This window comes from Aotus nancymaae, unplaced genomic scaffold (assembly GCF_030222135.1).
Source record: "Aotus nancymaae isolate 86718 unplaced genomic scaffold, 86718_ANA_hifiasm-v0.15.2.pri h1tg000046l, whole genome shotgun sequence".
Lineage (NCBI taxonomy): Eukaryota > Metazoa > Chordata > Mammalia > Primates > Aotidae > Aotus > Aotus nancymaae.
In genome coordinates this window covers 26,714,916-26,736,199 of record NW_026988460.1, presented here as the reverse complement: position 1 = coordinate 26,736,199, position 21,284 = coordinate 26,714,916, and the positions used below count along the sequence as shown (strand labels likewise).

Below are 21,284 nucleotides of genomic sequence, written 5' to 3'. Positions count from 1 at the left end.
AGGGAGCTCCCCGCGGCTGATCCGCATGACTGCTGCGAGGCTCCGCGGAGAGGCCGAGCAGGTGAAGGGCGCGGGCCCCGGGCAGGGGATCCGTCGGGTGGACTGGACACCTGGAGAGCCAGAGAACTCAAGAGGTGAGCCAACCTGCAGCGCGTGCAGCCCCCGAAGGGGCACAGCCGCCGGGGCAACCCTGCAGTGCAGTGCTTCCCGGTGGCAGCTCCCTGCGGGGCCTCCCCTTGCTCATCAGCATAACCCCACCCCAGCCACCGTGATTGGCCCAGGGCTGCACAGGTAGCTAAAGAAACACAAGGAGCGTCTGCAGGCGTTTCTGGACAGCAGCGGCGTCCTCTCTCACAGACCCCCTTCTCTGACTGTTTCGGGGTGCGGGGCATGAGGACGGACAAGGCGGGAAGTCGTGACTCTGAAGAGACCGCCCGGAGATGCCGGGGGCTGCGGATAGAGTCCAAAGATGATGGCAAAAGAAACAGGGCCCTTAGTAACATCAGTTGAGTTGCTGCGTCAGGCTTTGCCTAAAGCGAGGGCTAACCCTGAAACTTCGTGTATTTTGAGCCCATGACTCTGATTCATAAAATCCTGCATTCAGGGTCCCCCAGTGCAAGCCGAGAATGGGCATGTTGCTTAGCAGCAACCAACGTGACAGCCCCCGGGGTGGGGATTCTTGCTTCAATGTGAGACCGTGTGACTAGACATTTGGTTATATTAGTTGAGATCTCAGTGGGGAGGTGCCAGTACCTCCCTACTCCACAGGCTCCAGACTCCAGCTTGGAGAAGAAAAGACAAGGAATAAGGTCACTGTCTCCAAGACTCAAGGGTAGAGGCAAGTAGCTGGTTATATGGCCTCAGAGGAAGTGTTTAACTGGGGTGAGACAACAAAGATGGGAGTTGGAGAGTCAAAGGGAGGCGCTTTTAGCTCAGTGGGAGGAAGAACTTTCTCGCACTGATGAAGAATGACGATGTGCTGTGGAAGGCAGTGAGCTTCTTGGAAGAGGAGGTATGTCAGAAGTGCTGGAATTGTGAATACAGTTGGAGGTTGAATTAGACATTAATATCGAAATCTTCCCACTATAAATTGCTGCCGCTCTTCTCTTCCCTAAATCATTTAAGGGCTTCAACAAGTAAAATGAGATGGAGAGACAGCTCTTACCAGGGGACCTGTGTAAACGTTTCCTGGCACAGGCTGCCTGGGGAGACTGGACCCCCACACTCCACTCCGTAGCACTCGCGTGCGTCTTAGAAAGCCGGCTCCAGACACAGCTTCCTGAACGGACAGCAACGACAATACCAACTAAACCCTTCAGAGTGTTCTGAAAGCCGTTCTCAGAACTTCAAACGTTTTCCTCTCAAAAACCCTATGACATAGGTGAGCTCATTATCTCCATTTACAGAGGAGGAAACCAAAGCACCAAGAGCCAGAGGAAGCTGCTAAAGCCGCATCACGGGAGAGCCGGGTCTGCACTCGGGGTCTGCACTGAGGCCGGCAGCTCCAGGCCCACACACTAGGCACAAGGGAAGCTTGGAAGGCAGGCTCTGGAATGATCCGGCCCAGCTAGCATCCTCAGTGGGTGACTCCAGGTCACAGGCAGTGAAGCTGGGAAGAGAACACAGCCATCTGGAGAGCAGGACAGATGAGGACACACTTTGGAATTTTCCAAGAAGTAAAATGTGGCTGCAGAGAAATGGAACAAGCACTTCCTCAGGGAGCCCCAGGGCGTGCTACTGTTGCCTTGTGCTACTGTTGCCTTGTGATACTGTTGTCTAGTGATACTGTTGTCTAGTGATCAGTATTCAACTGCTTCTCCCATTGCCCCCTCTCTGCTGGATTATTCAGCAGGATCAGCTGCCCCTACCCCCATCACGCTCACATGCTGGAATAGCTCCGCCTTCAAACAAACAAATACACAAAACACCCTCTAACTTATATGACTTTCCCAGCTACCAACCTTTCTCTGCTCTACTTGACAGAAAACTTGAAAGCATTGTGCCTACTACACATGCCGCCGCCCCAATCATGTCTTGGTCCCCATCACATCACCCGCAGCGCTAGGCTGCCAAGCCCAATGGCCGGTTCTCAGCACGCATCTGACTTGGCCTAAAGAGAAAGGATTGGACACCAGATTCCTCCCTCGCCTACACACTCTTCCCGCGGCTTCCGGGAGACTGCTCTCCTCTGGGATTCCTCCTGCCTCTCCGGCACTCCTTGCCATTGTGCCAGTTTCTCCTCTTCATCCTGACCCCTAATGCTGGTGAGCCCTGGGATGCCCCTCTGAGGGCCTCTTCTCTTCTCTGTGTGCACTTGCTCTAGGAGGAGGCTCGGCCAGCGCCATGGCTTTGTGCGTCTGTGACTTCCAACTTCTTATTTCCAGCACTGGCCTCTCCCCTGAACCTCAGGCTCAGATTCAGTTCCTGACAAGCTCCCCAGCTTAACTGTGGCACCCCTACCCACAGGCTTCTCACAGCCACCCATGCCACCTGGACTTGTCCTGGTCTTCCTCCATCTGCTCTTCCCTCCCCTTGGTGAAATGTGCCATCACCCACTTGACCACCCAAAGAGTGGCCACTGGGTTTGGCCACCTGGAGGTCATGTGTGGCTACTCAGCATCTGGCCCACCACTCAGTTCCAGCCCAGCGCCCAGCCGAGGGATGCTGCAGGGAGGCTGCTCGGCAAAGGGCTGTTGTATTGTATGGCACCTCCTGTGCCCGGGTCTGTGCAGATGGGCAGGGGAGGTGGAGGGGACAGGAGGGGAGAAGGAGCTGCAAGCCCCTGCCCTCCGTGGGCTGCTCTTCTGGGTGGGGCACCACGAGGTCAGGCAGGGGATGCAGACACAGCCCTCCCTCCGGGGCGTGTCCACTGGCCTCGGGCCACTCCCTCCCACAGATGAGTGGTGCGCTGAGTCTGGAGAGAGCAAGGGAGGTGTCCCGCAGGAGGCAGGACCTGGGGTTGAGCAGAATGAGAGACTGGGTAGCGGATGACAGGGAGCGGGTATGTTTGGGGACAGAAAGCAGTGCAGCACAGCCAGAGCAGAGGACCCAAAGCAGACAGGAACTGGTGGAGAAAGGAGAGAGAGAGTGCTGAATGGCCTGGTGGGGCACCCTCCTCTGCTAGGGCTGTGTGTGCTCTTGGCGTATCACTCACCCCCTGGTTGATATCTTTCAGAGGAGGAAGTGTTTAGGTTACTAGGTGGTTGGGGTGAGGATTTGAACCCGGCTCCACCACCTCCAGACCTTGACCTCATTCCCTTCATTCCCTTGTCCAGCTGCATTTTACCCGCTGGCACCAGACACAGAGCTTGGACAGTCCCACCTTTATTTATCTTGTAGATGATGGAAGCCAGTGGAGGTGGAACCATATGGAATAGTGATTTTTATTGCTTTTGACCTGCAAGAGGGCCATTTAAAATGCTGCAATCTTGGCTCACACTGTAATCCTAGCACTTTGGGAGGCCAAGGTAGGTGGATCACCAGTGGTCAGGAGTTTGAGACCAGCCTGACCAACATGGTGAAACCCTGTCTCTATTAAAAATACAAAATTAGCCGGGCATGGTGGCATGTGCCTGTAACGCCAGCTACTTGGGAGGCTGAGGCAGAAGAATTCCTTGAACTTGGGGGGCGGAGGTTGCAGTGAGCCAAGATCGAACCATTATACTCCAGCCTGGGCAGCAAAGCAAGACTCCATCTCAAAATTAAATAAGTAAATAAATAAATAAAATGCTGCAATCTAATAAAACATGTTCACATAATATTTTTTGGTGACTGACTTCAAATCCGTCACCTCATTAGCAGGTGTCCAGGTTTATAAAAGGCTGTGTTAGAATTTTCTGGTTCTAGAAAACCTGACAGGCTTTGGCTCTGAGACTGGACCACATGGCCCAGGTGTTTAGCGAGGGTTTCATGTGAGGATGTGCTCTCTGCTTATGCACTGTTGGTGGAAGTGTAAATTAGTCCAACCATTGTGGAAAGCAGCGTGGCAATTCCTCAAAGAGCCAACAGCAATCCCATTACTGTGCATATACCCAGAGGAATACAAATCACTGTACCATGAAGACACGTGCATAATGTTCATTATGGCACTATTCACAATAGCGAATACATAGAATCAGCCCAATGCCCATCAATGACAGATTGGATAAAGAAAATGTGGTATATATACACTATACTATGTAGCCATAAAAAATAGTGGATCATGTCTTTTGTGGGAATGTGGACGGAGCTGGAATCTATTATCCTTAACAAACTAACGCAGGAACAGAAACCAAATACCAAATGTTCTCCCTTATTAGTGGGAGCTGGATGATGAGAACACATGGACACGAGGAAGGGAACCCCAGTGTCTGGGGCCTACTGGAGGGTGGAGGGTGGGAGGAGGGAGAGGAACCAACAAAAAAAATCGTTGGGTACTAGGCATAATACCTGGGTGACGAAATAATCCGTACGACAACCCCCCGTGACATAAGTTTACCTGTATAACACACCTGCACACGCACCCCTAATTCTAAAATAAAAGTTAAAAAAAGACTGAAACAAAAATAATACTACAAAAGTTCTAATAGTTTAAAAAAAAAAAGAATGTGCTCCCTGGAGTTGGCTCTGGGAGACAGTGGCGCTGCCTTTGCTGTTTCTTGGCTCAGCTGACTGAGGACAGAGTTGTTGCAGGTCCAGCATCCTGACCCCCCAGCTCCAAGGTCACCAAGCTGCCCCCTGCCCCTGTGACATGCTGTCTGTCTCTACCCTCTCCAGCCACAGCCCACTAGCACATGTCGTTATGGCCATTTTCTTGTTCACAGCTCTGACCCACCCAGCTCCAGAGCCTACTGTGGCTTCCCAGAGAGGTCCAGATCCCTAATATTCCAGCCCTGCCACAAGGGAATTTCTGAAGTTACAATGCAAAGTTCATTTGGGGCCCTATGAATGGGAAGATGTCCCCTTGCCCCCCTTCCCACCTCAGTTCTGCCCCTCCAGTCCGCACTCCACTCTGGCTGCTGAAGGGACCAAAGGTCAGCTTTTAAAATTCTTATATGGCTCCATATGGCCAACAGAAGTACCTTGAGTGTCAGGCTGGGTGCAGTGACTCATATCTGTAATCCCAGCATTTTGGGAGGCCAAGGCAGGAGGATCACTTGAGCTCAGGAGTTCCAGACACCAGCCTGGACAATATTGCAAAACCCTGTCTCTACCAAAAATACAAAAATTAGCCAGGCGTGGTGGTCCCAGCTACTCTGGAGGTTGAGGTGGCAGTGAGCCAAGATCACACCACTGCACTCCAATATGACAGAGTGAGACCCCATCTCAAAGAAAAAGTGTTCTTAGCACAGCATTGAGGGGCCTCCAAGATCTGACCCCGCCCAGTCCTCCAGCATCATTGCTGTCAATGACCCATGGGCACAGCACAGCCAGACGCATTGAACTTCTTGTGCATCACCCTTGAGGTCTTTGCACATGATAGTAACCACAGCCAAGGCCTATATGGAGTTTATGGTGTGTCAGGTGCTGTTGTAAGTATTTTTGCAAATAAACTCATCAAATGACTGCATTCTGAGACCACACAGATTCCTCTCATGAAAGGTGCACACCCCAGCTCCTGCCAGTAGTGCCCAGAAAATCCTCCTGGTTCTTCATTCTCTCACCCCAGCAAAAATGTCACTTCTTCGGAACTCACCTCTCCCTCTGTTATGGTTTGAATGCGTCCCTCAAAGTTCACGTGCTGGAAACTTAATCCCCAATGCAACAGTGTGGAGAGGTGGGGCCTGAAGAGGTGATCAGGCCATGAGAGCTCTGCTTTCACGAGTGGATCCATGCCATTACTGCAGAGTGGGCTCCAGATACAGGAATGTATTTGTCCCCCTTTCTCCCACTCTTGCTCTTCCACCTTCTGCCCTGGGGTGATGCAGCAAGAAGCCTATGGCCAGATGTCAAGCAAATGCTATGCTGTGCCCTTCACTTTCCAGCCTCCAGAAGTCTTAGCCAAATTTCTTTTTTTTTTTTGAGACAGAGTGTTGCTCTGTTGCCTAGGCTGTAGTGCAGTGGCACAATCTTGGCTCACTGCAACCTCCGCCTCTCAGATTCTAGTGATTCTCCTGCCTCAGCCTCCCAAGTAGCTGGGATACAGGTGTGTGCCACCATGCCTGGCTAATTTTGTATTTTTAGTAGAGACAGGTTTTATCATGTTGGCCAGGTGGGTCTTGAACTCTAGGCCTCAAGTAATCTGCTTGCTTCGGCCTTCCAAAGTGCTGGGATTACAGGCATGAGCCACTGTGCTCAGCTTCAAATTTCTTTTCTTTATAAATTACCCAGTCTGTGGTATTCTGTTACAGCAGAACAAATAAATGCGAATCAGACACTTCTTCTGGCTCCCAGAGCCCTCATGTGGTGTGTTACGGTGTTTCTCTCATCAGACTGGGATTTCCTTGAGGACATTTAGCACAGGGACAGAGAGGCCCAATGAAGGTTTGTCAGATGAATGAATGAGAGAATAAATGAAGCAACTGGCAGTAGTTTAGGGGAGGAAAAGCAAGGAAAGGCCAGGCTGGGGACAAGACCAGAGCCTGGGTAAGCATCCCAGTTTCCTCCTATCACCTACTCACCTGCTCTTGGATTTTTCCAGAAAGGACAGAGAAGGAAGAGCACTAGATCTGGAGCCACAAGACATGGGTTGAGTCCTAGCTCCACCCTTCCCAGTTCCTATCAGCTTTTTCCTGTAGAATGGGGCCAAGCCCTCTGCGCACTTTAGAGAGAGGACTCTATGTGATAGGATAATGTAGATTCCTGAGCTACAGACATTTTTGGTCATATGTCCTTTTATTTACTAATTCATATTTTATTTAGTAGTAAAGATTATAACCAATAATGAAAACGCAGCATCTCTTGCCATAAGTAGTAACCATTGTTAAATTTAAGAAGCAGGAGGCCATTAGCCTGAGGCTGTCTCTGTACTTTGAGTGATGATCCGAAGCCAAACTTAGTATGTGAACAAATCAAACCCCAATTTAGAAGTATATATTTGTAACAAATAGCAGGCTGAACTCTCCAAACCTCTGCTGGTTCTGACAGCTGCCCAATTCATGACTTGTTCTTTACTCAGATAAACTCTGTTAAATTTAATGTGTCTAAAGTTTTCCCTTTTAACACCCTACAAATACATAAAGCAACAATAAAACACAGTTAGTCAGTTCCAGCTAGATCTTGTTTTCTGTCTGCCCCTGAACCTGAGGCTGTTCTCTGTCCATTCAAGAGAGGCTAGCAACTGTCAGCTCGGGAACCAGTGCTGGAAAAGCAAAGGCCCAACCTCCCTGCACCATGCTTTCTGGCCTGTGACTCCCGCATTCACCCCTGCCTGCCACACCTCTGGGCCACTGTCTTTTGGCAGCCATGGGGGAAATGGGCTGGGGCTTTCTGTGAGCTGCAGAGACACTTGTCATTCAACAGGCATTACTGAAGCACCTCTGTCAGGGCTCCAGGCAGTACCAGGGAAAGGCAGGCCCCGGTAGCCGCCCACGCTCCCCTCACACCCTCACTTCCTGGCAGACCCCACAGTCCTTGTGTGTGGTTTGGTGTTCCCTCCAGCTGGCCACGTCTGCACAGCGCCCAGAGCCCGGGTGAGCCTCTGATGTCTTCCTCCTGCTGGAGGCCAATGGCCACATCTGGCCGCCAGCCCACGGGCTTACACAATCTGACAAGGGCCAGATGTTGCTCTTCCTCCCTTCCGCTGTCCTGGCCACTTCTGGTTCCTGGGTCCAGATCTCCATGTAACAGACCCCTCCTTCAGTTCTGTGATGCAAAGAGAGGGGGTCTCAGGAGCCGCCAAACCTGGGTTTCACCCTCAGGACTGTCGCTTTGCTGTGTGACCTGCATAACTCCTCTCCCTCTGAGCCTCCATTTCATTTTCCTCATTGACAAGTCAGTCAACACTGCTGGGGACTCTGTGCTAGCTGGGCCTGGGGGTTCTATGAGGATGAAATGAAATGACATGGTCCTTCTAAACTTTGTGGAGCTCCTGCCTCTGTCAATATTTGAGAGAATTTTAGATGGCACTCAGATGAACAGCTAGGGGTGTGTGCATATGTTGTAAACAGTTAAGCATTTATTTTAATGAGTACTAAAAAGTTAGCACACCAATCTGAATTTTACATTTATGACAGTGATATAACTTCATTTAAAAATTATCTAAGTAAACACGTGAGCCAATTTAAGGAAAAATATTAAATAATACAGGTGCTATATAGATATGACAAAAAATGACATATATCCTAGGAGATTGTCTGAAGCTTGGCAAATACTTAGACACCAGCACACGGTGAGTTCTGGATGCTGTGAGAGTAGAGCTCTGTGCCTGGCCCTGGCCACCTCTGCCTCTCACAGCAGGGGACATACTGACACACTGACACCCTCTTTCTACAATGGCCCTTGCGATCCCAAAATGAGCTGAATACATTATATGCCCTATTTTCAGATGTACTTTGAAAAACTTAATGTGATGCCCTAATGGTAACTTAAAAGAAAGAAAAGGAAAGGAGTTTTATGATACATATTTCAATATGTAAATACTCATAAACAATGAAAATTTCAGATACTTAAACCTGTCTGTGATGGATACGTTTGAATTTAAGAGGGACAAGGTAATATTCAACTGAATGTTATTGATAATCTTTCCCTATATTCAGCATTTAAAAATATCTGATTGCTAGATAGATTGATAAATAGATGCCCGCGCAGACTCACAGGAGTACAAGCATAAGAACTGCCAGTGGGTTTTGTTTGTTTTTTTTGTTTTTGAGATGGAGTTTCACTCTTGTTGCCAAAACTGGAGTGTAATGGCGCGATCTCGGCTCACTGCAACCTCCGCCTCCCGGGTTCAAGTGATTCTCCTGCCTCAGCCTCCCAAGTAGCTGGGACTATGGGCCAGGCATTCATTCCCCACCAGCATGAGCTGGGACTATAGGCCAGGCATTCATTCCCCACCAGCACGTTAAGCACCATGAGTGTTGTCAGTGTCTTTGATGTGCCTCTGAAATGATGAGCAACTCTTGGAAAATGCCAAACAAAACAAAGTGTGACCTTCCCTCAACTCACACAGCATCGCATTCTTGGAAAACCCCTTGTATATTAAAATCTTGCAGAAAACCCAGTGTTTATACGTAAGACAGAGGGGGGCTCCTGCTTGAAATCATCATGGCAAAAGTGAGGTTTGCAGAGCACAAATGTCCAGTAGGACACACGGAGCTCATGTGGGGTTTGGGGTGATGCTTGGTTGTACAGGATCTGCCCAGAGGCTTGTTTTCCTGGCAGGACCCCTCATGTGTCAGGAGCACCATGCTTCCAGTCATTGAAACAAACCCTCCTCCCCACAAATTTCCAGAAAGTCCCTGGGGAGATACTTCTCCCAAGGAGATGCCCCGTTCCAGACTCCTGCCCAATCTCAGCCTCACATCCCACTGGCCACAGCAGCCTGGCCCTGGGATTACGAGGTGCCCACCCCTGTGGATTTGGGCTTGGAGGCTGCTGGGTCAGCACACTGGACCATGCCCCAGCCTTCAGAAGGGTGGTGTCCAGAATTCCCATCTGCAAGTGCCCAGCCAGCCTATAACCTTCCTGGCCCCCTCCCCTGGAGCCTCTGGGCTCACACAGGCTTTTGAGAGGGGTATCTGGCCTGTGGCTTTTTAATCCTGGCCCAGCTACTCCAATAAGGGTGCCTCACCAAGTCCTTCAGCTCTTTGAGGTAAACTGGGTGAGACTCAACTTTCCCATTGTTTTATTATTTATTTATTTATTGAGACAGGGTCTCACTCTGTTGCCCAGGCTGGAATGCAGTGGCGTGATCTTGGCTCACTGCAGCCTCAACCTCCCAGGCTCAAGTGATCCTCCCACCTCAGACTCCTCAGTAGCTGGGACCACAGGTGCATGCCACCACGCCTGGCCAATTTTTGTATATTTGTAGAGATGGGGTCTCACTATGTTGCCCAGGTTGATCTCGAACTCCTGGGCTCAAGTGATTCACGCATCTCAGCCTCCCAAAATGCTGAAATTACAGGCAAGGGCCACCGTGCCCAGCCTTCCAATCTTTTAAATGGGAGTAAGTCACCCAAGCTCATAGGGTGCACGTAGGGCTAAATTAGGGATGTATGTGCCTGGCACACAGTAGGCACTTGACAAATATTAACTCCCATCCTCCATTTACAGCTTTCTACTTGTTCATCTTTCCTTTTCCATTTCTCGGTTTGCCCCCCAAAACCTCAAATAAATGCATAAATTTCTGCAGCGGTGTCCTAGTGTTTTAATCTGGCCTGTACTGTCCAATATGGTAACCACAGCCACATGTAGCTATTTAAATTTAATCCGGCTCGGCACGATGGCTCACACCTATAATTCCAGCATTTTTGGAGGCTGAGGTGGGTGGATCACCTGAGGTCAGGAGTTTGAGACCAGCCTGGCCAACATGGTGAAACCCCATCTCTACTGAAAATACAAAAATTAGCCAGGCGTGGTGGTGCATGCCTGTAGTCCCAGCTACTCAGGAGACTGAGGCAGGAGAATCGCTTGAACTCGGAAGGTGGAGGCTGCAGTGAGGTGAGATTGTTCCATTGCACTCCAGCCTGGGCAACGAGAGTGAAACTCAGTCTCAAAAAACAAAAAGTAAATTTAATCAAAGTTAAATAAAACGAAGAATTCAGTTCCTCAGTTGCACTAGCTACATCAAGTGCTCATAGTTACCTGTGGCTCACAGCTACCAGCACAGCCAGAAAGCATTTCCATCATCTCATAAAGCACAATTGGACCATGCTGATCTACAATTTATACTAAAAGTTAAATAGTTTACAGTCATTTTTCCCCGGAACTGTAGTTCTCACTTGTTTGTACTATAATTATATGAATCTAGAATGTGACTCTTTATATAAACACAAAATATATGCAAGTGAGGGTCCTGCTGTGGTCGGTCCCACATCCTCAGAGGAATTATTGAACTGATGAGCAAACCGCTAAGACAAACGCCGATAAGGGGCTGGCTGGGCTTCTGAATCCCATGTGACTGAAGGTAGCCACCCCTCTAAACCTACCCAGGACAGACTTAAAGCTGGGTCCTGTCTGCATCACCTGAAAGGGTAGATGGACTGAGGACCTAAATGTGAAAGATGCAATGAAAACAAAAGAATATCCAGCAGAATAGCCTTGTGACCTAGGAATGGAGGACCACTCAAGAATTCAAAGACAAAAATCATAAAGCCAAAAGAATTTGGTGAACTTGATTACATCAAAGAACACAGCAGGGCCGGCTGGCATCACTTGATCAAATCATGTATGTGTCTCCCCAAGACCCAGCAGCTCCTCTCCTGGGACAGTTCTCACAGCAGGCTGCTGCTGCACAGTGGCATGGGGGAGGATGCTCACTCAGTGTCACGTGGAGTGGTGGGCAGTTGGAGGCAGCCTGGTGTCCACTCCTGGGAGTGGACACAGGAGTCTGCAGAGGGGAGAAGCAGCGGGCAGATGCACTCACACAGCAATATGTGGGGTGGGAACTGCAGCACCGAGTGGGGAGTCAGAGGCACAGAGAGACACGTGCCACAAGGCCGCTGATGCAGTGCACATAGACCCCAAAAGACTTGCTTTGCAAGAACACATACCAACAAGAAGATACACAGAAATCACCAGGGAGGGACTGCCTGCAGGGCATCAAGGTGTGTGGGAATGAGAGGTGAGAGAGTCCATTCCCGCCCCCACCCAGTCCCCTGCCCTGTCCCCTGCCCAGAATACATGAGGAATCTCAAGGTTGGAATTGCTGGTCACCAATGACAAGCACATTGTCATCTGACTCAGGGCTGGCACCCTTATGCTGTAAAGGGCCAGAGAGTAAATACTTCAGGCTTTGAAGCCCATGAGGTCATTGTCACAGCTACTCCACTCTGCACAGGAGCAGTCCCAGAGAAGGCATAAACAAGTGGACATGGCTGTGTTCCAATAAAACTTTATTCATCGACACTAACATTTGAATTTTATAAATTTTCATATGTCATGAAATAGCCTCCCTTTTTTTTTTCCCAACCATTTAAAAATGTAAAAACTATTCTAAGTTTATGGATTGTATAAAATAGGGGTGGAGCTGGACTGGCCCACAGGCTATAGTTTGCTAACCCAGGATTTAACTGATGACTTCTGCTCCCTGTGAAGACAATTCGGTCCAAGGCAAACATGTTTAATGAGCTTGCAGAACTGAGGTCTCATCTTTACTCCCAAGCCAGCCAGCACCTCTGGATTTGCTAAGGAAACTAACCCCATTAGGTCATGGAATAAATGAAACCAAGCATCTGGCTGGGGATAAAAAGGGCATGGGAACTTCTGGTATGGCCGGGACTGCATATCATCTGGGGAGCCAGGAGGGGGACTACTGTTTTCTTGCTTCAATGAACAGCATCGATTTCTGTTGTTTGCAACCATAACTCCCTGGCTGGTACAACCTTGAGGAACTCACTTCACCTCTCTGAGGTTAACTTTCTTTCCAGTGAAGTGTCGGCCTCACTGGGGTGGGCATTATGGTGACCGTGGGGGTGGACCGAATATCTAGCAATGGGCCCCCAAGTTCCACACCCTAATTCCCAAAGTCTGTGAGTGAGGAGAGCCTGTCACTTGGAGACGGCATGACATTCTAAGGCACAGCTGACCAGAAGACAGGGGATCATCCCTGTAATCACACCAGTCCCTTGAAAGGCAGAGAGCTTTCTGGGCTGGTGCAGAAGAGACTGTCAGAGAGACTCGAAGTGTAAGAAGGACGTGGGCAGGTCACTGCTGGCTGGAAGATGAAAGGAACACAGGTGAAGGAACGCAGAGAACAACCCCAGCTGACAGCCAGCAAGGAAATGGGGCCTCGGTCCCACAACCAAAAGGAGCCGGATTCTGCCAACACTGGAATGGGCTTTCCCAGGGGCTCCAGACCCGACCGAGGGCGCCTTGCTTTTGGCCTTGTGTGAGCCTATGCAGAGAAGCCTGCCTGGACTTCTGGACTACGGAATTATGAAGTCACAGGTGGGTGTTGTTTCAAGTCACTGAGGGTGTGGTGATTGGCTGTAGTTGTGATAGAAACCAAATACAGTCATCCAAACAATCACATCCCATCTACTATCAGCTCAACCCTGACTGTGGCCTTGTACTCCCAGAGAGACTTCATTGGCCAGTCAGGAAGCCTCCTTCACGTTGCCAGAGATTGGTTTAGGAGCAGGCATGTGATGCGATTCTGGCCAAAGAGAGGTAAGGGGAAGTCAGCCAGGAGGTCCTATGGATATGGCAGCGATGCCTGAGGCCGTGGCAGCTCTCTTGTAACCATGAGGGGCCCTTGCTGACAGGCCAAGATGACAAGCTGAGGAAGACAGAATGGAAGATGAATTGGGTCCTCAAAAACTTTACTGAACTGCCAAGGAACTGCTCTCCCCTGGACTTCTCACATGAGATCATAAATGTCCTTGTGGTTTAAGCCATTCTCAGTTGGGTTTTATGTTCTTGCAGCTTAAAGATCGATGATGATTGATCAACCACTCATGGCACTGCTTGGGGGTGCAATAGTGCAGTTCGTCCCACCCAGCGGGTGCTCAGAAATGTTGGCTTTTGTTCCTTAATCAGTGCTGCCCCCACCTGCCTCAGCCCCTGTATGAGTCAGGGTTTGGTCAGAGAAGCAAGGCCAGTGTATGGAATCCATCTATAGCCAGGCCTACAGCTGTAGATCTGTCTGAATTATGACAAAGAAGTGGCCTGTGTGATTGTGGGGGCTGTCTACGGGAGTCTGAAATCTACAAAAGGGAAGCTCACAGGCAGGTGGAGCTCACCCGTACGGCTCATGGGCTTCCCCAGAGGCTCCAGACACAGGCGTGCCCCTGAGCTCCCACCTGCCTTTTGTGGACTTCAGACTCCTGTAGCCAGCCCCCACATTCACATAGGTCACTACTTTGTCATAAAGCCCTTCAGACAGAGCTACTGCAGTAGGCCTGGCTGTAGATGGATTCCACACCCTTCTGTCCACAGGTGGAAATTCTCTTTCACACGGAGGCCTCAGTTTGGCTCTTGAGGTCCACCCAGACAAGGCAGGATAATGTCCCTTACCTAAAGTCAACTGACAGACTTGAATCCATCTGCAAAATACCTATACAGCAACTGTGGCTTAGTGTTTGACCAGTTAACTTGGTGCTGTAACCCGGGGGGCAGGTCAAGGCATCACATCAAAGCCAGCGTGGAGCATCAAAAGCCCCTGGGCTCGGTTGATTCTGGAATAGATGAGAAATGTCACTGGTGTCTTTTTCTCTCTGCTTCCTACGCTCTGAGCTGCTCAGCGACTTGGCAAGTCTCAGGAAGCTCAGAGCTGACAGATCTCCCAGAACCCAGCCAGGCTACTGTGGGCCATCAGGCCCCAGCCACGCTGCCATGCCTGCCCTGGAAGGTCCTGGAGGTTCGCACACAGCAGCTTCCTTTGCTGTGTGGTGTTTCCTGAGCGAAGCAGCCTCACAGGAAACGGAGAGCAGCATGTGAAAACAAGAGAACAACAGCAGGAAGAGCAGCTTGAGAGGGGGGTGGCAGAGGAAGGGCGGAAAATCAATCATCACAGGGGTTGGGGGGGGACAGTCCTCAGGGGTCCTCTGTGACTCCTCTCCGGTCTCTACCCAAACTCGGGAACCCCCCAACTTTACTGAGCAGGGGATGGCAGTGGGACCGGTGGGACGAGAGCGTGCGAGCAGACACGGACACCCAGCTCTCAGGGGCACCGTGCACGGTGTCAGGCTGGGCTGGTCAACCTCTAAGGCCCTGCCAGCCCGAGTTGCTGTCTTGGTTCTTGAATCCACCGAAGGATGAATTATTGAACCAGCCACTGTCCTTAGCAACCGCATGGCCCCTGACCTCACAGAGCTTACCCACCAACCTCCCTGAGGGAGCAGACCTCAATGAAGTCGTCATAAAAATACATGAAGGACAGAAAAGGCCAGGGGCTGTGGAAGATGACAGGGAGAGGCTGCGGATGGCGAGGGGGCCTCCCTGAAGAAGTAGGGTCTGGCGAGACCCAAAGGGTGGATGTGGATTGGCCAGGAGTAAGGCTTGGGGTCGGTGGAGGGAGGCACATGCCCAAAGGGCCTGAGGAGGGGAGACCCGGAGGGTCAGTGTGGCTGCAGCAGAGGATGGGGAAGGGCCTGGTCACTCAGGGTCATGACGGTCACCAGAGGAGGTGACAGGAGAGTTGTGAGCGGGGAAGCCCCAGGTGGGATCTGCATGTTGAAAAGCTTAACCTGGCACTGTGTGGTCAGTGGTTCTGAGGGGGCTGGGATACCAGTCAGGAGGCCAGGACAGCTGCCCAGGAGCGGCACTGGGGCTGGGCTGGGCGGTGGATACAGCTGGAGAGGAGCGGGTGGATCTGAGCCACGTGGAGTTGAGATGTAGCAGGGCTCGGTGTGCACAGGTGGGAGGGCTTTTCACTCGCCCCTCCTCCCTGACCCCGCTTCACTGGCCCCACCACATCTGGTCCAGTTCCAACTTGCTCGTCCCTGTTCAGGCAGCTCAGACAAGCCAAGCTTGTGCCCAGCCTGTGGTTTTGCTATGGGGGTTGCCCCTGCCCTGGATTGCACAAATCACTGGCCCCACCTTACCACTCAGGCCTCAATTCCAGGGTCATCCCTCAGAGAAGCTTCCTGTGATGGGCTGGTTGCGAACCCCATTCATATGTTGATGTCCAGACCCCCAGAGTTCCTCACAATGTGACTTTATTTAGCGATGGGACCTTTAACAAGGCAATCAAGTTAAAATGAGGTCTTTAGGGTGGGCCCTAATCCAGTGTGACTGGTGTCCTTCTAAGAAGAGGAGATTAGGACAGAGACACGCATAGAGGGAAGACCACGTGAAGATACAGGGAGAAGGCAGCCCTGTGTGCCAGCCCAGCAGAGAGACCGCAGGAGAAGCCATTGCTGCCGACGCCACACTCTGGACCTTCAGTCTCCAGAGCTGTGGGAGACAAATGCCTGTTGCTGAAGCCTCTGGGCCGTGGTGCCTGTCACAGCAGCCTGAGCTGACTCACACACTCCCTGACCCTCCCCTCCTCCACCCGCTTAGTTGCTGGTGGTCGACAGCATCCTGCACTGGGAGTCAGCCCACAAGGGCAGGGTCTCTGCCTTGTATCAGCTGCCTCCCTCATGCCCAGGACAGCCAGGCATTCTCTGGGCACGTGACAGAATTTGACTGAATAAAGAAAAGCCAATGGTTATTTCTGACAGAAAATAATGAAGAGGCAAAATGAAGAGTCTAAAGACCCTGTCCGCGCCTTCCTGGGTCTCTGAAATGGGTAGCTCCAGGCTTCTCCAGTAGCCTCAGTCCTCTCAGGAGAAGCCCCCACCCCCAACTCAGAGCAGATTCTGACAGTCCCTCCTGCCCCTGCCTAGTCACAAAGAAGCCACTGCCCTTCCTGGGCCAGGTCCTCTGCCTGGCTCAGAGAGATTGGGTGCCATCACTGCCCATAAGGAGCCCTGTTGTCCAGCCCCTAGATACTGTTCTTTGGAGAATCAACTCCTCCACTTCTCCTGGTCCACGTGTCAGCTAGGACCAGAGGTGGGAATGTTTTAGCCAATTCTGGCTAATCAGAGAGGCAGTGATTGGTCCAGAGTACTCACATGACCTAGGCTGGCCAGTCAGCATACTCCTTGTCCCTGGTACCAGTGACTGGCTCTGGGATGGGCCTGGCCTATGTTGGAACTCCTGGGAGAGAGACAGTGTTTCTTTTGGGGGTGATTGGGAGGATAGGAGCTAATCCTGATGATGATGGTAGCTGTCTTGCTACCTTGAATGTCTGAAATCAGAGCCAGCTAGGAGAGTCAAGATAAGAGACAGAAAGAAAAAGATTCCAAATATCATGACTTGAGCTCCTGGATCTAGCCATGCCTGAAGCTATATACACTTGAGATTTTTACTTGATAAATAAGTGCCATTCCTACTTTTCTTTTGGCATAAGGCAGTGTGAATGGTTTTAGTCTTTAGGAACTAAAAAAATCCAATATAATATAGAAATCCCTCCATCCAAAGGAAGCGTACTTTTATTTTTTGCCATTTTTTTTCTGCACAAGATTACTTTGACCGTCTGAATCCTAGGCTGTACCGTCAAAACAATCTGGAGATCATGATGCCCACCCACTGTGTCCTCCAGAGCTCCCCGGCTTGGGTCTGCAGAATCATGTCTACTATCCCTGACTCTAGGCCAGGCCATGTGTAAGTCCTGGCACTGGCTCTTCTGGAGGTACAGGACAAGCCAGGCCTCCACCCAGGAACTAACCTCTCCTTCAATGACTCCTTGTGGGTAAACAGCATATCCTTACGTGAGGAGAGAGATTTTCTCTTTGGATGAGACCACCTTGAATAAGGAAAACCACCCATGCCCCAGGCCCTTTGACTTTCTGGAAAACCACTACACTACGTAAAAAACGCCCAATGCCTGGCTCAGCGGCCTAGTGCCTGCTGTTCCACCTTCTCTTTGCCTGGTGCTGAGCTGTAGCTTTTATGTTTCTTGAATTTTCATTTCTAAGGGGAAGTTCATGAGGTGGACGTTTGTTGTTTCTGTCTGACCTGCATCCTTTTCTGTCTCCTCATAACAGCACCGACCTTCCTTTTGGGAGCTGTCCCACCACTGTGGCCACCCAGCTCTTGGCCTACTTCAGGGCTGCGTGTGTGCCCTGGTCCAGGCCAACGGGAGTATCCTAGTAGCCTGGTCCTGGTCTCGGCCTAGAGTTGGGGCTGTGACCCAGGCTGAGCCAATCCATGTTCTTTCCTCGGACTTTATCTACAGGTGCTGGGAAGCAGAATGGTGGGTCGCAGAATTTCAAAGTCCCTGCAGCCTCCTTCCCAGCTATGTGGAGCAGGAGCCAGTAGAACCAGGCAGGGACAAGCAGAGACACAGGTAGATGGAGAGTGCTGGAGGCATGGGGGTCAAAAGCCCATCATCTGAGGAGTGTGCAGCAGACACAGGCACACCCCACAGGTGGCAGTGCCTCCCACAGGCCAGGGCCAGCTGACAATGACATTTAAGGAGGGCTTATAATGTGCTAGGCATCATTCTAAATGCTTTCTATCTATTATCTCATTTGATTCTTACCCTGTGAGGTCGGTACTAAAATTAACCCATTCTCCAGATAAGAAAACCGAGGCACAAGCAAGTTGAGTTGCAGCTTCCCAAGAAGCATCAAGACACCAAAGACAGTGGCTCATGCCTGTAATCCCAACACTTTGGGAGGCCAAGGTGGATGGATCACGAGGTCAAGAGATTAGACCATCCTGGTCAACATGGTGAAACCCCGTCTCTACTAAAAATACAAAAAATTAGCTGGGCATGGTGGCGCGTGCCTGTAATCCCAGCTACTCAGGAGGCTGAGGCAGGAGAATTGCCGGAACCCAGGAGGCGGAGGTAAGAAGAGCGAAACACTGTCTCCAAAAAAAAAAAAAAAAAGACACCAAAGAAAATGTGCAACATACATAGGTTAGCAGATGAGACAGGTCATGGCCAAGGGTAACTGGTCTGGCACTTCAGGCCACCCCATGTCCTGTGTGGCCGCCTCTGGCCTGAAAAGGCTGATACTTATTTCCAACCCACCTGTGGGAAGTAGCAGAAAGAGCCACAGACTCGTGGACTGAATCCAGCCTGGCCATGCCCCTGATTTACTGGGTGAGCCTGGGCGGGTCACCATCCCTCTCTAGGCTCCTTCCTTCTCTGAAGGATGCATTTATTGCACGTATTAGCCTGTGCAGTCAAGGACCCTCTCTCTGGGAGGGGCACAAAGCCCCAGGCTCTAGACAGGGTATATCTCTGAGCTGTCAGCCCAAAGCGGGAGGCCAGGATCTGTCCTCCAAGAAGAGCAGCTCAGGGCATAGGTTTGAAGGAGGGCAGGTTTCTTGGGGGACACCACCGATCGGCCACCTTGACAGACAGCCCACGGCTCCTCCTTCACTGCCTCCTTGCTCTCCTAGGCCTGCTCTTTTGTGATCCTGCCGTGGACAGGCCTTGCTTTTCTGGAGAGACAGAAATGAATGTCACCACTTCATTCTGACTTTCTTTTATTTATTATTTTTTGAGACGGAGTCTTGCTCTGTCGCTCAGGCTGGAGTGCAGTGGCGCAATCTTGGCTCACTGCAACCTCCGCCTCCCGGGTTCAAGCAATTCTCCTGCCTCAGCTTCCCGAGTAGCTAGGATTGTAGGCGCATGCCAGGAAGCCTGGCTAACTTTTATATTTTTGATAGAGACAGGGTTTCACCATGTTGGTCAGGCTGGTCTTGAACTCCTGACTTCAGTTGATCTGCCCACCTTGGCCTCCCAAAGTGCTGGGATTACAGGTGTGAGCCACCGCACCTGGTCTACTCTGACTTTCGTATTGCGGAGGCCACAGGCTTGAAGGAGCACTGAGAAGACCCATCTTGGAGCCCACTCCCAGGGAGGACAAGACCCCACTGTGCTCAAACCACTGCTGGGTGAGCTCGCTACAACTTGCCACTGGAAATATTCCTAGCGGAGAAATCTACCGCTAGCGCTGCCTTCGCAGCCGCCCTCAGAGCATCGTCCTCACACAGGTGCACTCTGACTGCCCGTGTTCGAAGACTGGCCATGGTGCACAGCCTTGGATGGCGCAGCAAGGGGTGTCAGGGCTGTGGCAAGAAACTGCACTGGAACTGGCAGCTTTGCCAACTCTGGTGACAATTTCAGGGTGACGTCTCGGGAGTTCAATGGTTTGGTGACCCCACCTCAAGTTTTCCTGTGCCCCAGTGGGACCCTGAGGAGCAAGGAGAAACCCATTCACCACAGAGCCTCCTGCTCGGCCTGGGGGGCCCTTTGCTGAGATGGGCTCCCTGGAGTCTGTCCCTGCACCCACGTGAGATCTGTGAGTCGGTGGGAACATTTTCACTCACCTCTGAGGTCCTGGCACCATCTGGCCCAGGTTCCTCTTACTTGCCCACAGCCAGTTGAGAGTGCTCTGTCAATTCCAGGGAGAAGTTTGGGTGTGGCCATCCTACCCAGTCCCCTGCCCTGCCATGAGGTGACAATACCAAGGCTTGTTCTGGGCTCCCCCTCTGCTCCTCCACCCAGAGGAAGGTCCTCATTGTCACCCAGTGCTGCACCAGCTCTGTCTGTTTCAGCCACAAATCCTGAGCTTCTACTGTTGGGGAGGGCTCTATCTTGGAACAGAGAATGGCTGGCAGAGGCTCTCCCTGTTCCAAGTGAGGCCTCCAGGCATGGGGCCCGTGGCCCATCCCTTCTAGGCACTGGCGGTCTCTCGCTGGACATAGCAGCCTCCTCACCAGCCTTCCAGTCTCCTACCTTCCCTCCTGCCTCCCTTCCTGCCCAATCAGTCCTCCATGGACAGCTGGAGGGGTCTTTAGGAAGCTCAAATCTGACCACTTCACTCTCTGCCTCAAGCCCTTCTCTGCCTTGCTCTCTGGGCTACAGGCTTCATGCATCAGCCTGGGTCCTCTGCCAGCTCCTCTGGCTGCCTCCCCTGTCCTTATCAACTGCAAACCCTCCAGTCACAATAAAAAATCTTCTTCCCAAGCAGTCCCAAGGCCCTTCATACCTCTGAGTGTCTGCACTCACTGGAACCCGGATCTGCAATGTCTGAGAAAACTCCTACTCATCCTTCAACACCCAGCTCAGATGTGGCATTTCCCCAAGGGAAGCCCAAACTTCCTTTTTGCTTGCCCCCAAACTGTGGCTCTGTTGGAGCCTTGCTGCACTCAACTGAAACTGTCCATTTGCCTGCTGGGTCCCTGTGGACAGAGGGCTTTCTGGGGGCTGGACTCTGAATATTAGCAACACCAACCACCACCATGATAAGTATTTATAAGGCATGCTTTACATGACAGGTATTGTGATAAGGGATAAATAATAAGTTTCTGTAAATATCCATTTCATGCCTGAGGAAACTGAGACTCACAGAAGTGAAGGAACAGCTCCAGCTCCTATTGCACATGTAGAAGAGCTGCGAATCAGAGCCACGTTGGGCTGGGCCTCCTGAGCCTGTGCCCCCACCCACTGAGCCCCCTGTGCATCCTGAGGGCCTGGGGCATGCAGTGGGTGCCCAAGTGGGTCTGCCTCTTTGTGAGCCTGGGTATTGTTTCTGGAGGAAAGGCCTCTGTTCCCACCAAGGCCACCCACACACCCGCCTCCAAGGACGATGGAATCCGAGGCCTCCTAGTTTCAGATGGTGCCCCATGACCCCTCTGCTCACCCCCACCCATCTGCCTCCCTCCCGCCCCAGACCCGCTGACTTTGGCCCACCCAAGTC

At 51.3% G+C, this 21,284-nt stretch overlaps 1 protein-coding gene across 3 annotated transcripts in view; it reads right to left on the bottom strand.

Annotated features, from left to right (window-relative positions):
- The window catches only part of EFCC1 (EF-hand and coiled-coil domain containing 1), a 44,347-nt gene that overhangs the window by 13,322 nt on the left and 9,741 nt on the right, over positions 1–21,284 (bottom strand). The window contains exons 5-6 of one of the 3 annotated variants that reach the window (XM_064362101.1): positions 20,924–20,928; positions 17,301–17,355 (exon numbers count right to left, since the gene is read on the bottom strand). The exons of the other annotated variants lie outside the window; for them this stretch is intronic. Coding sequence (XP_064218171.1) covers positions 17,301–17,355; positions 20,924–20,928 — 60 coding nt within the window. Of the gene's footprint in view, positions 1–17,300; positions 17,356–20,923; positions 20,929–21,284 lie in introns of those variants that run through there. 3 annotated transcript variants of the gene reach the window in all.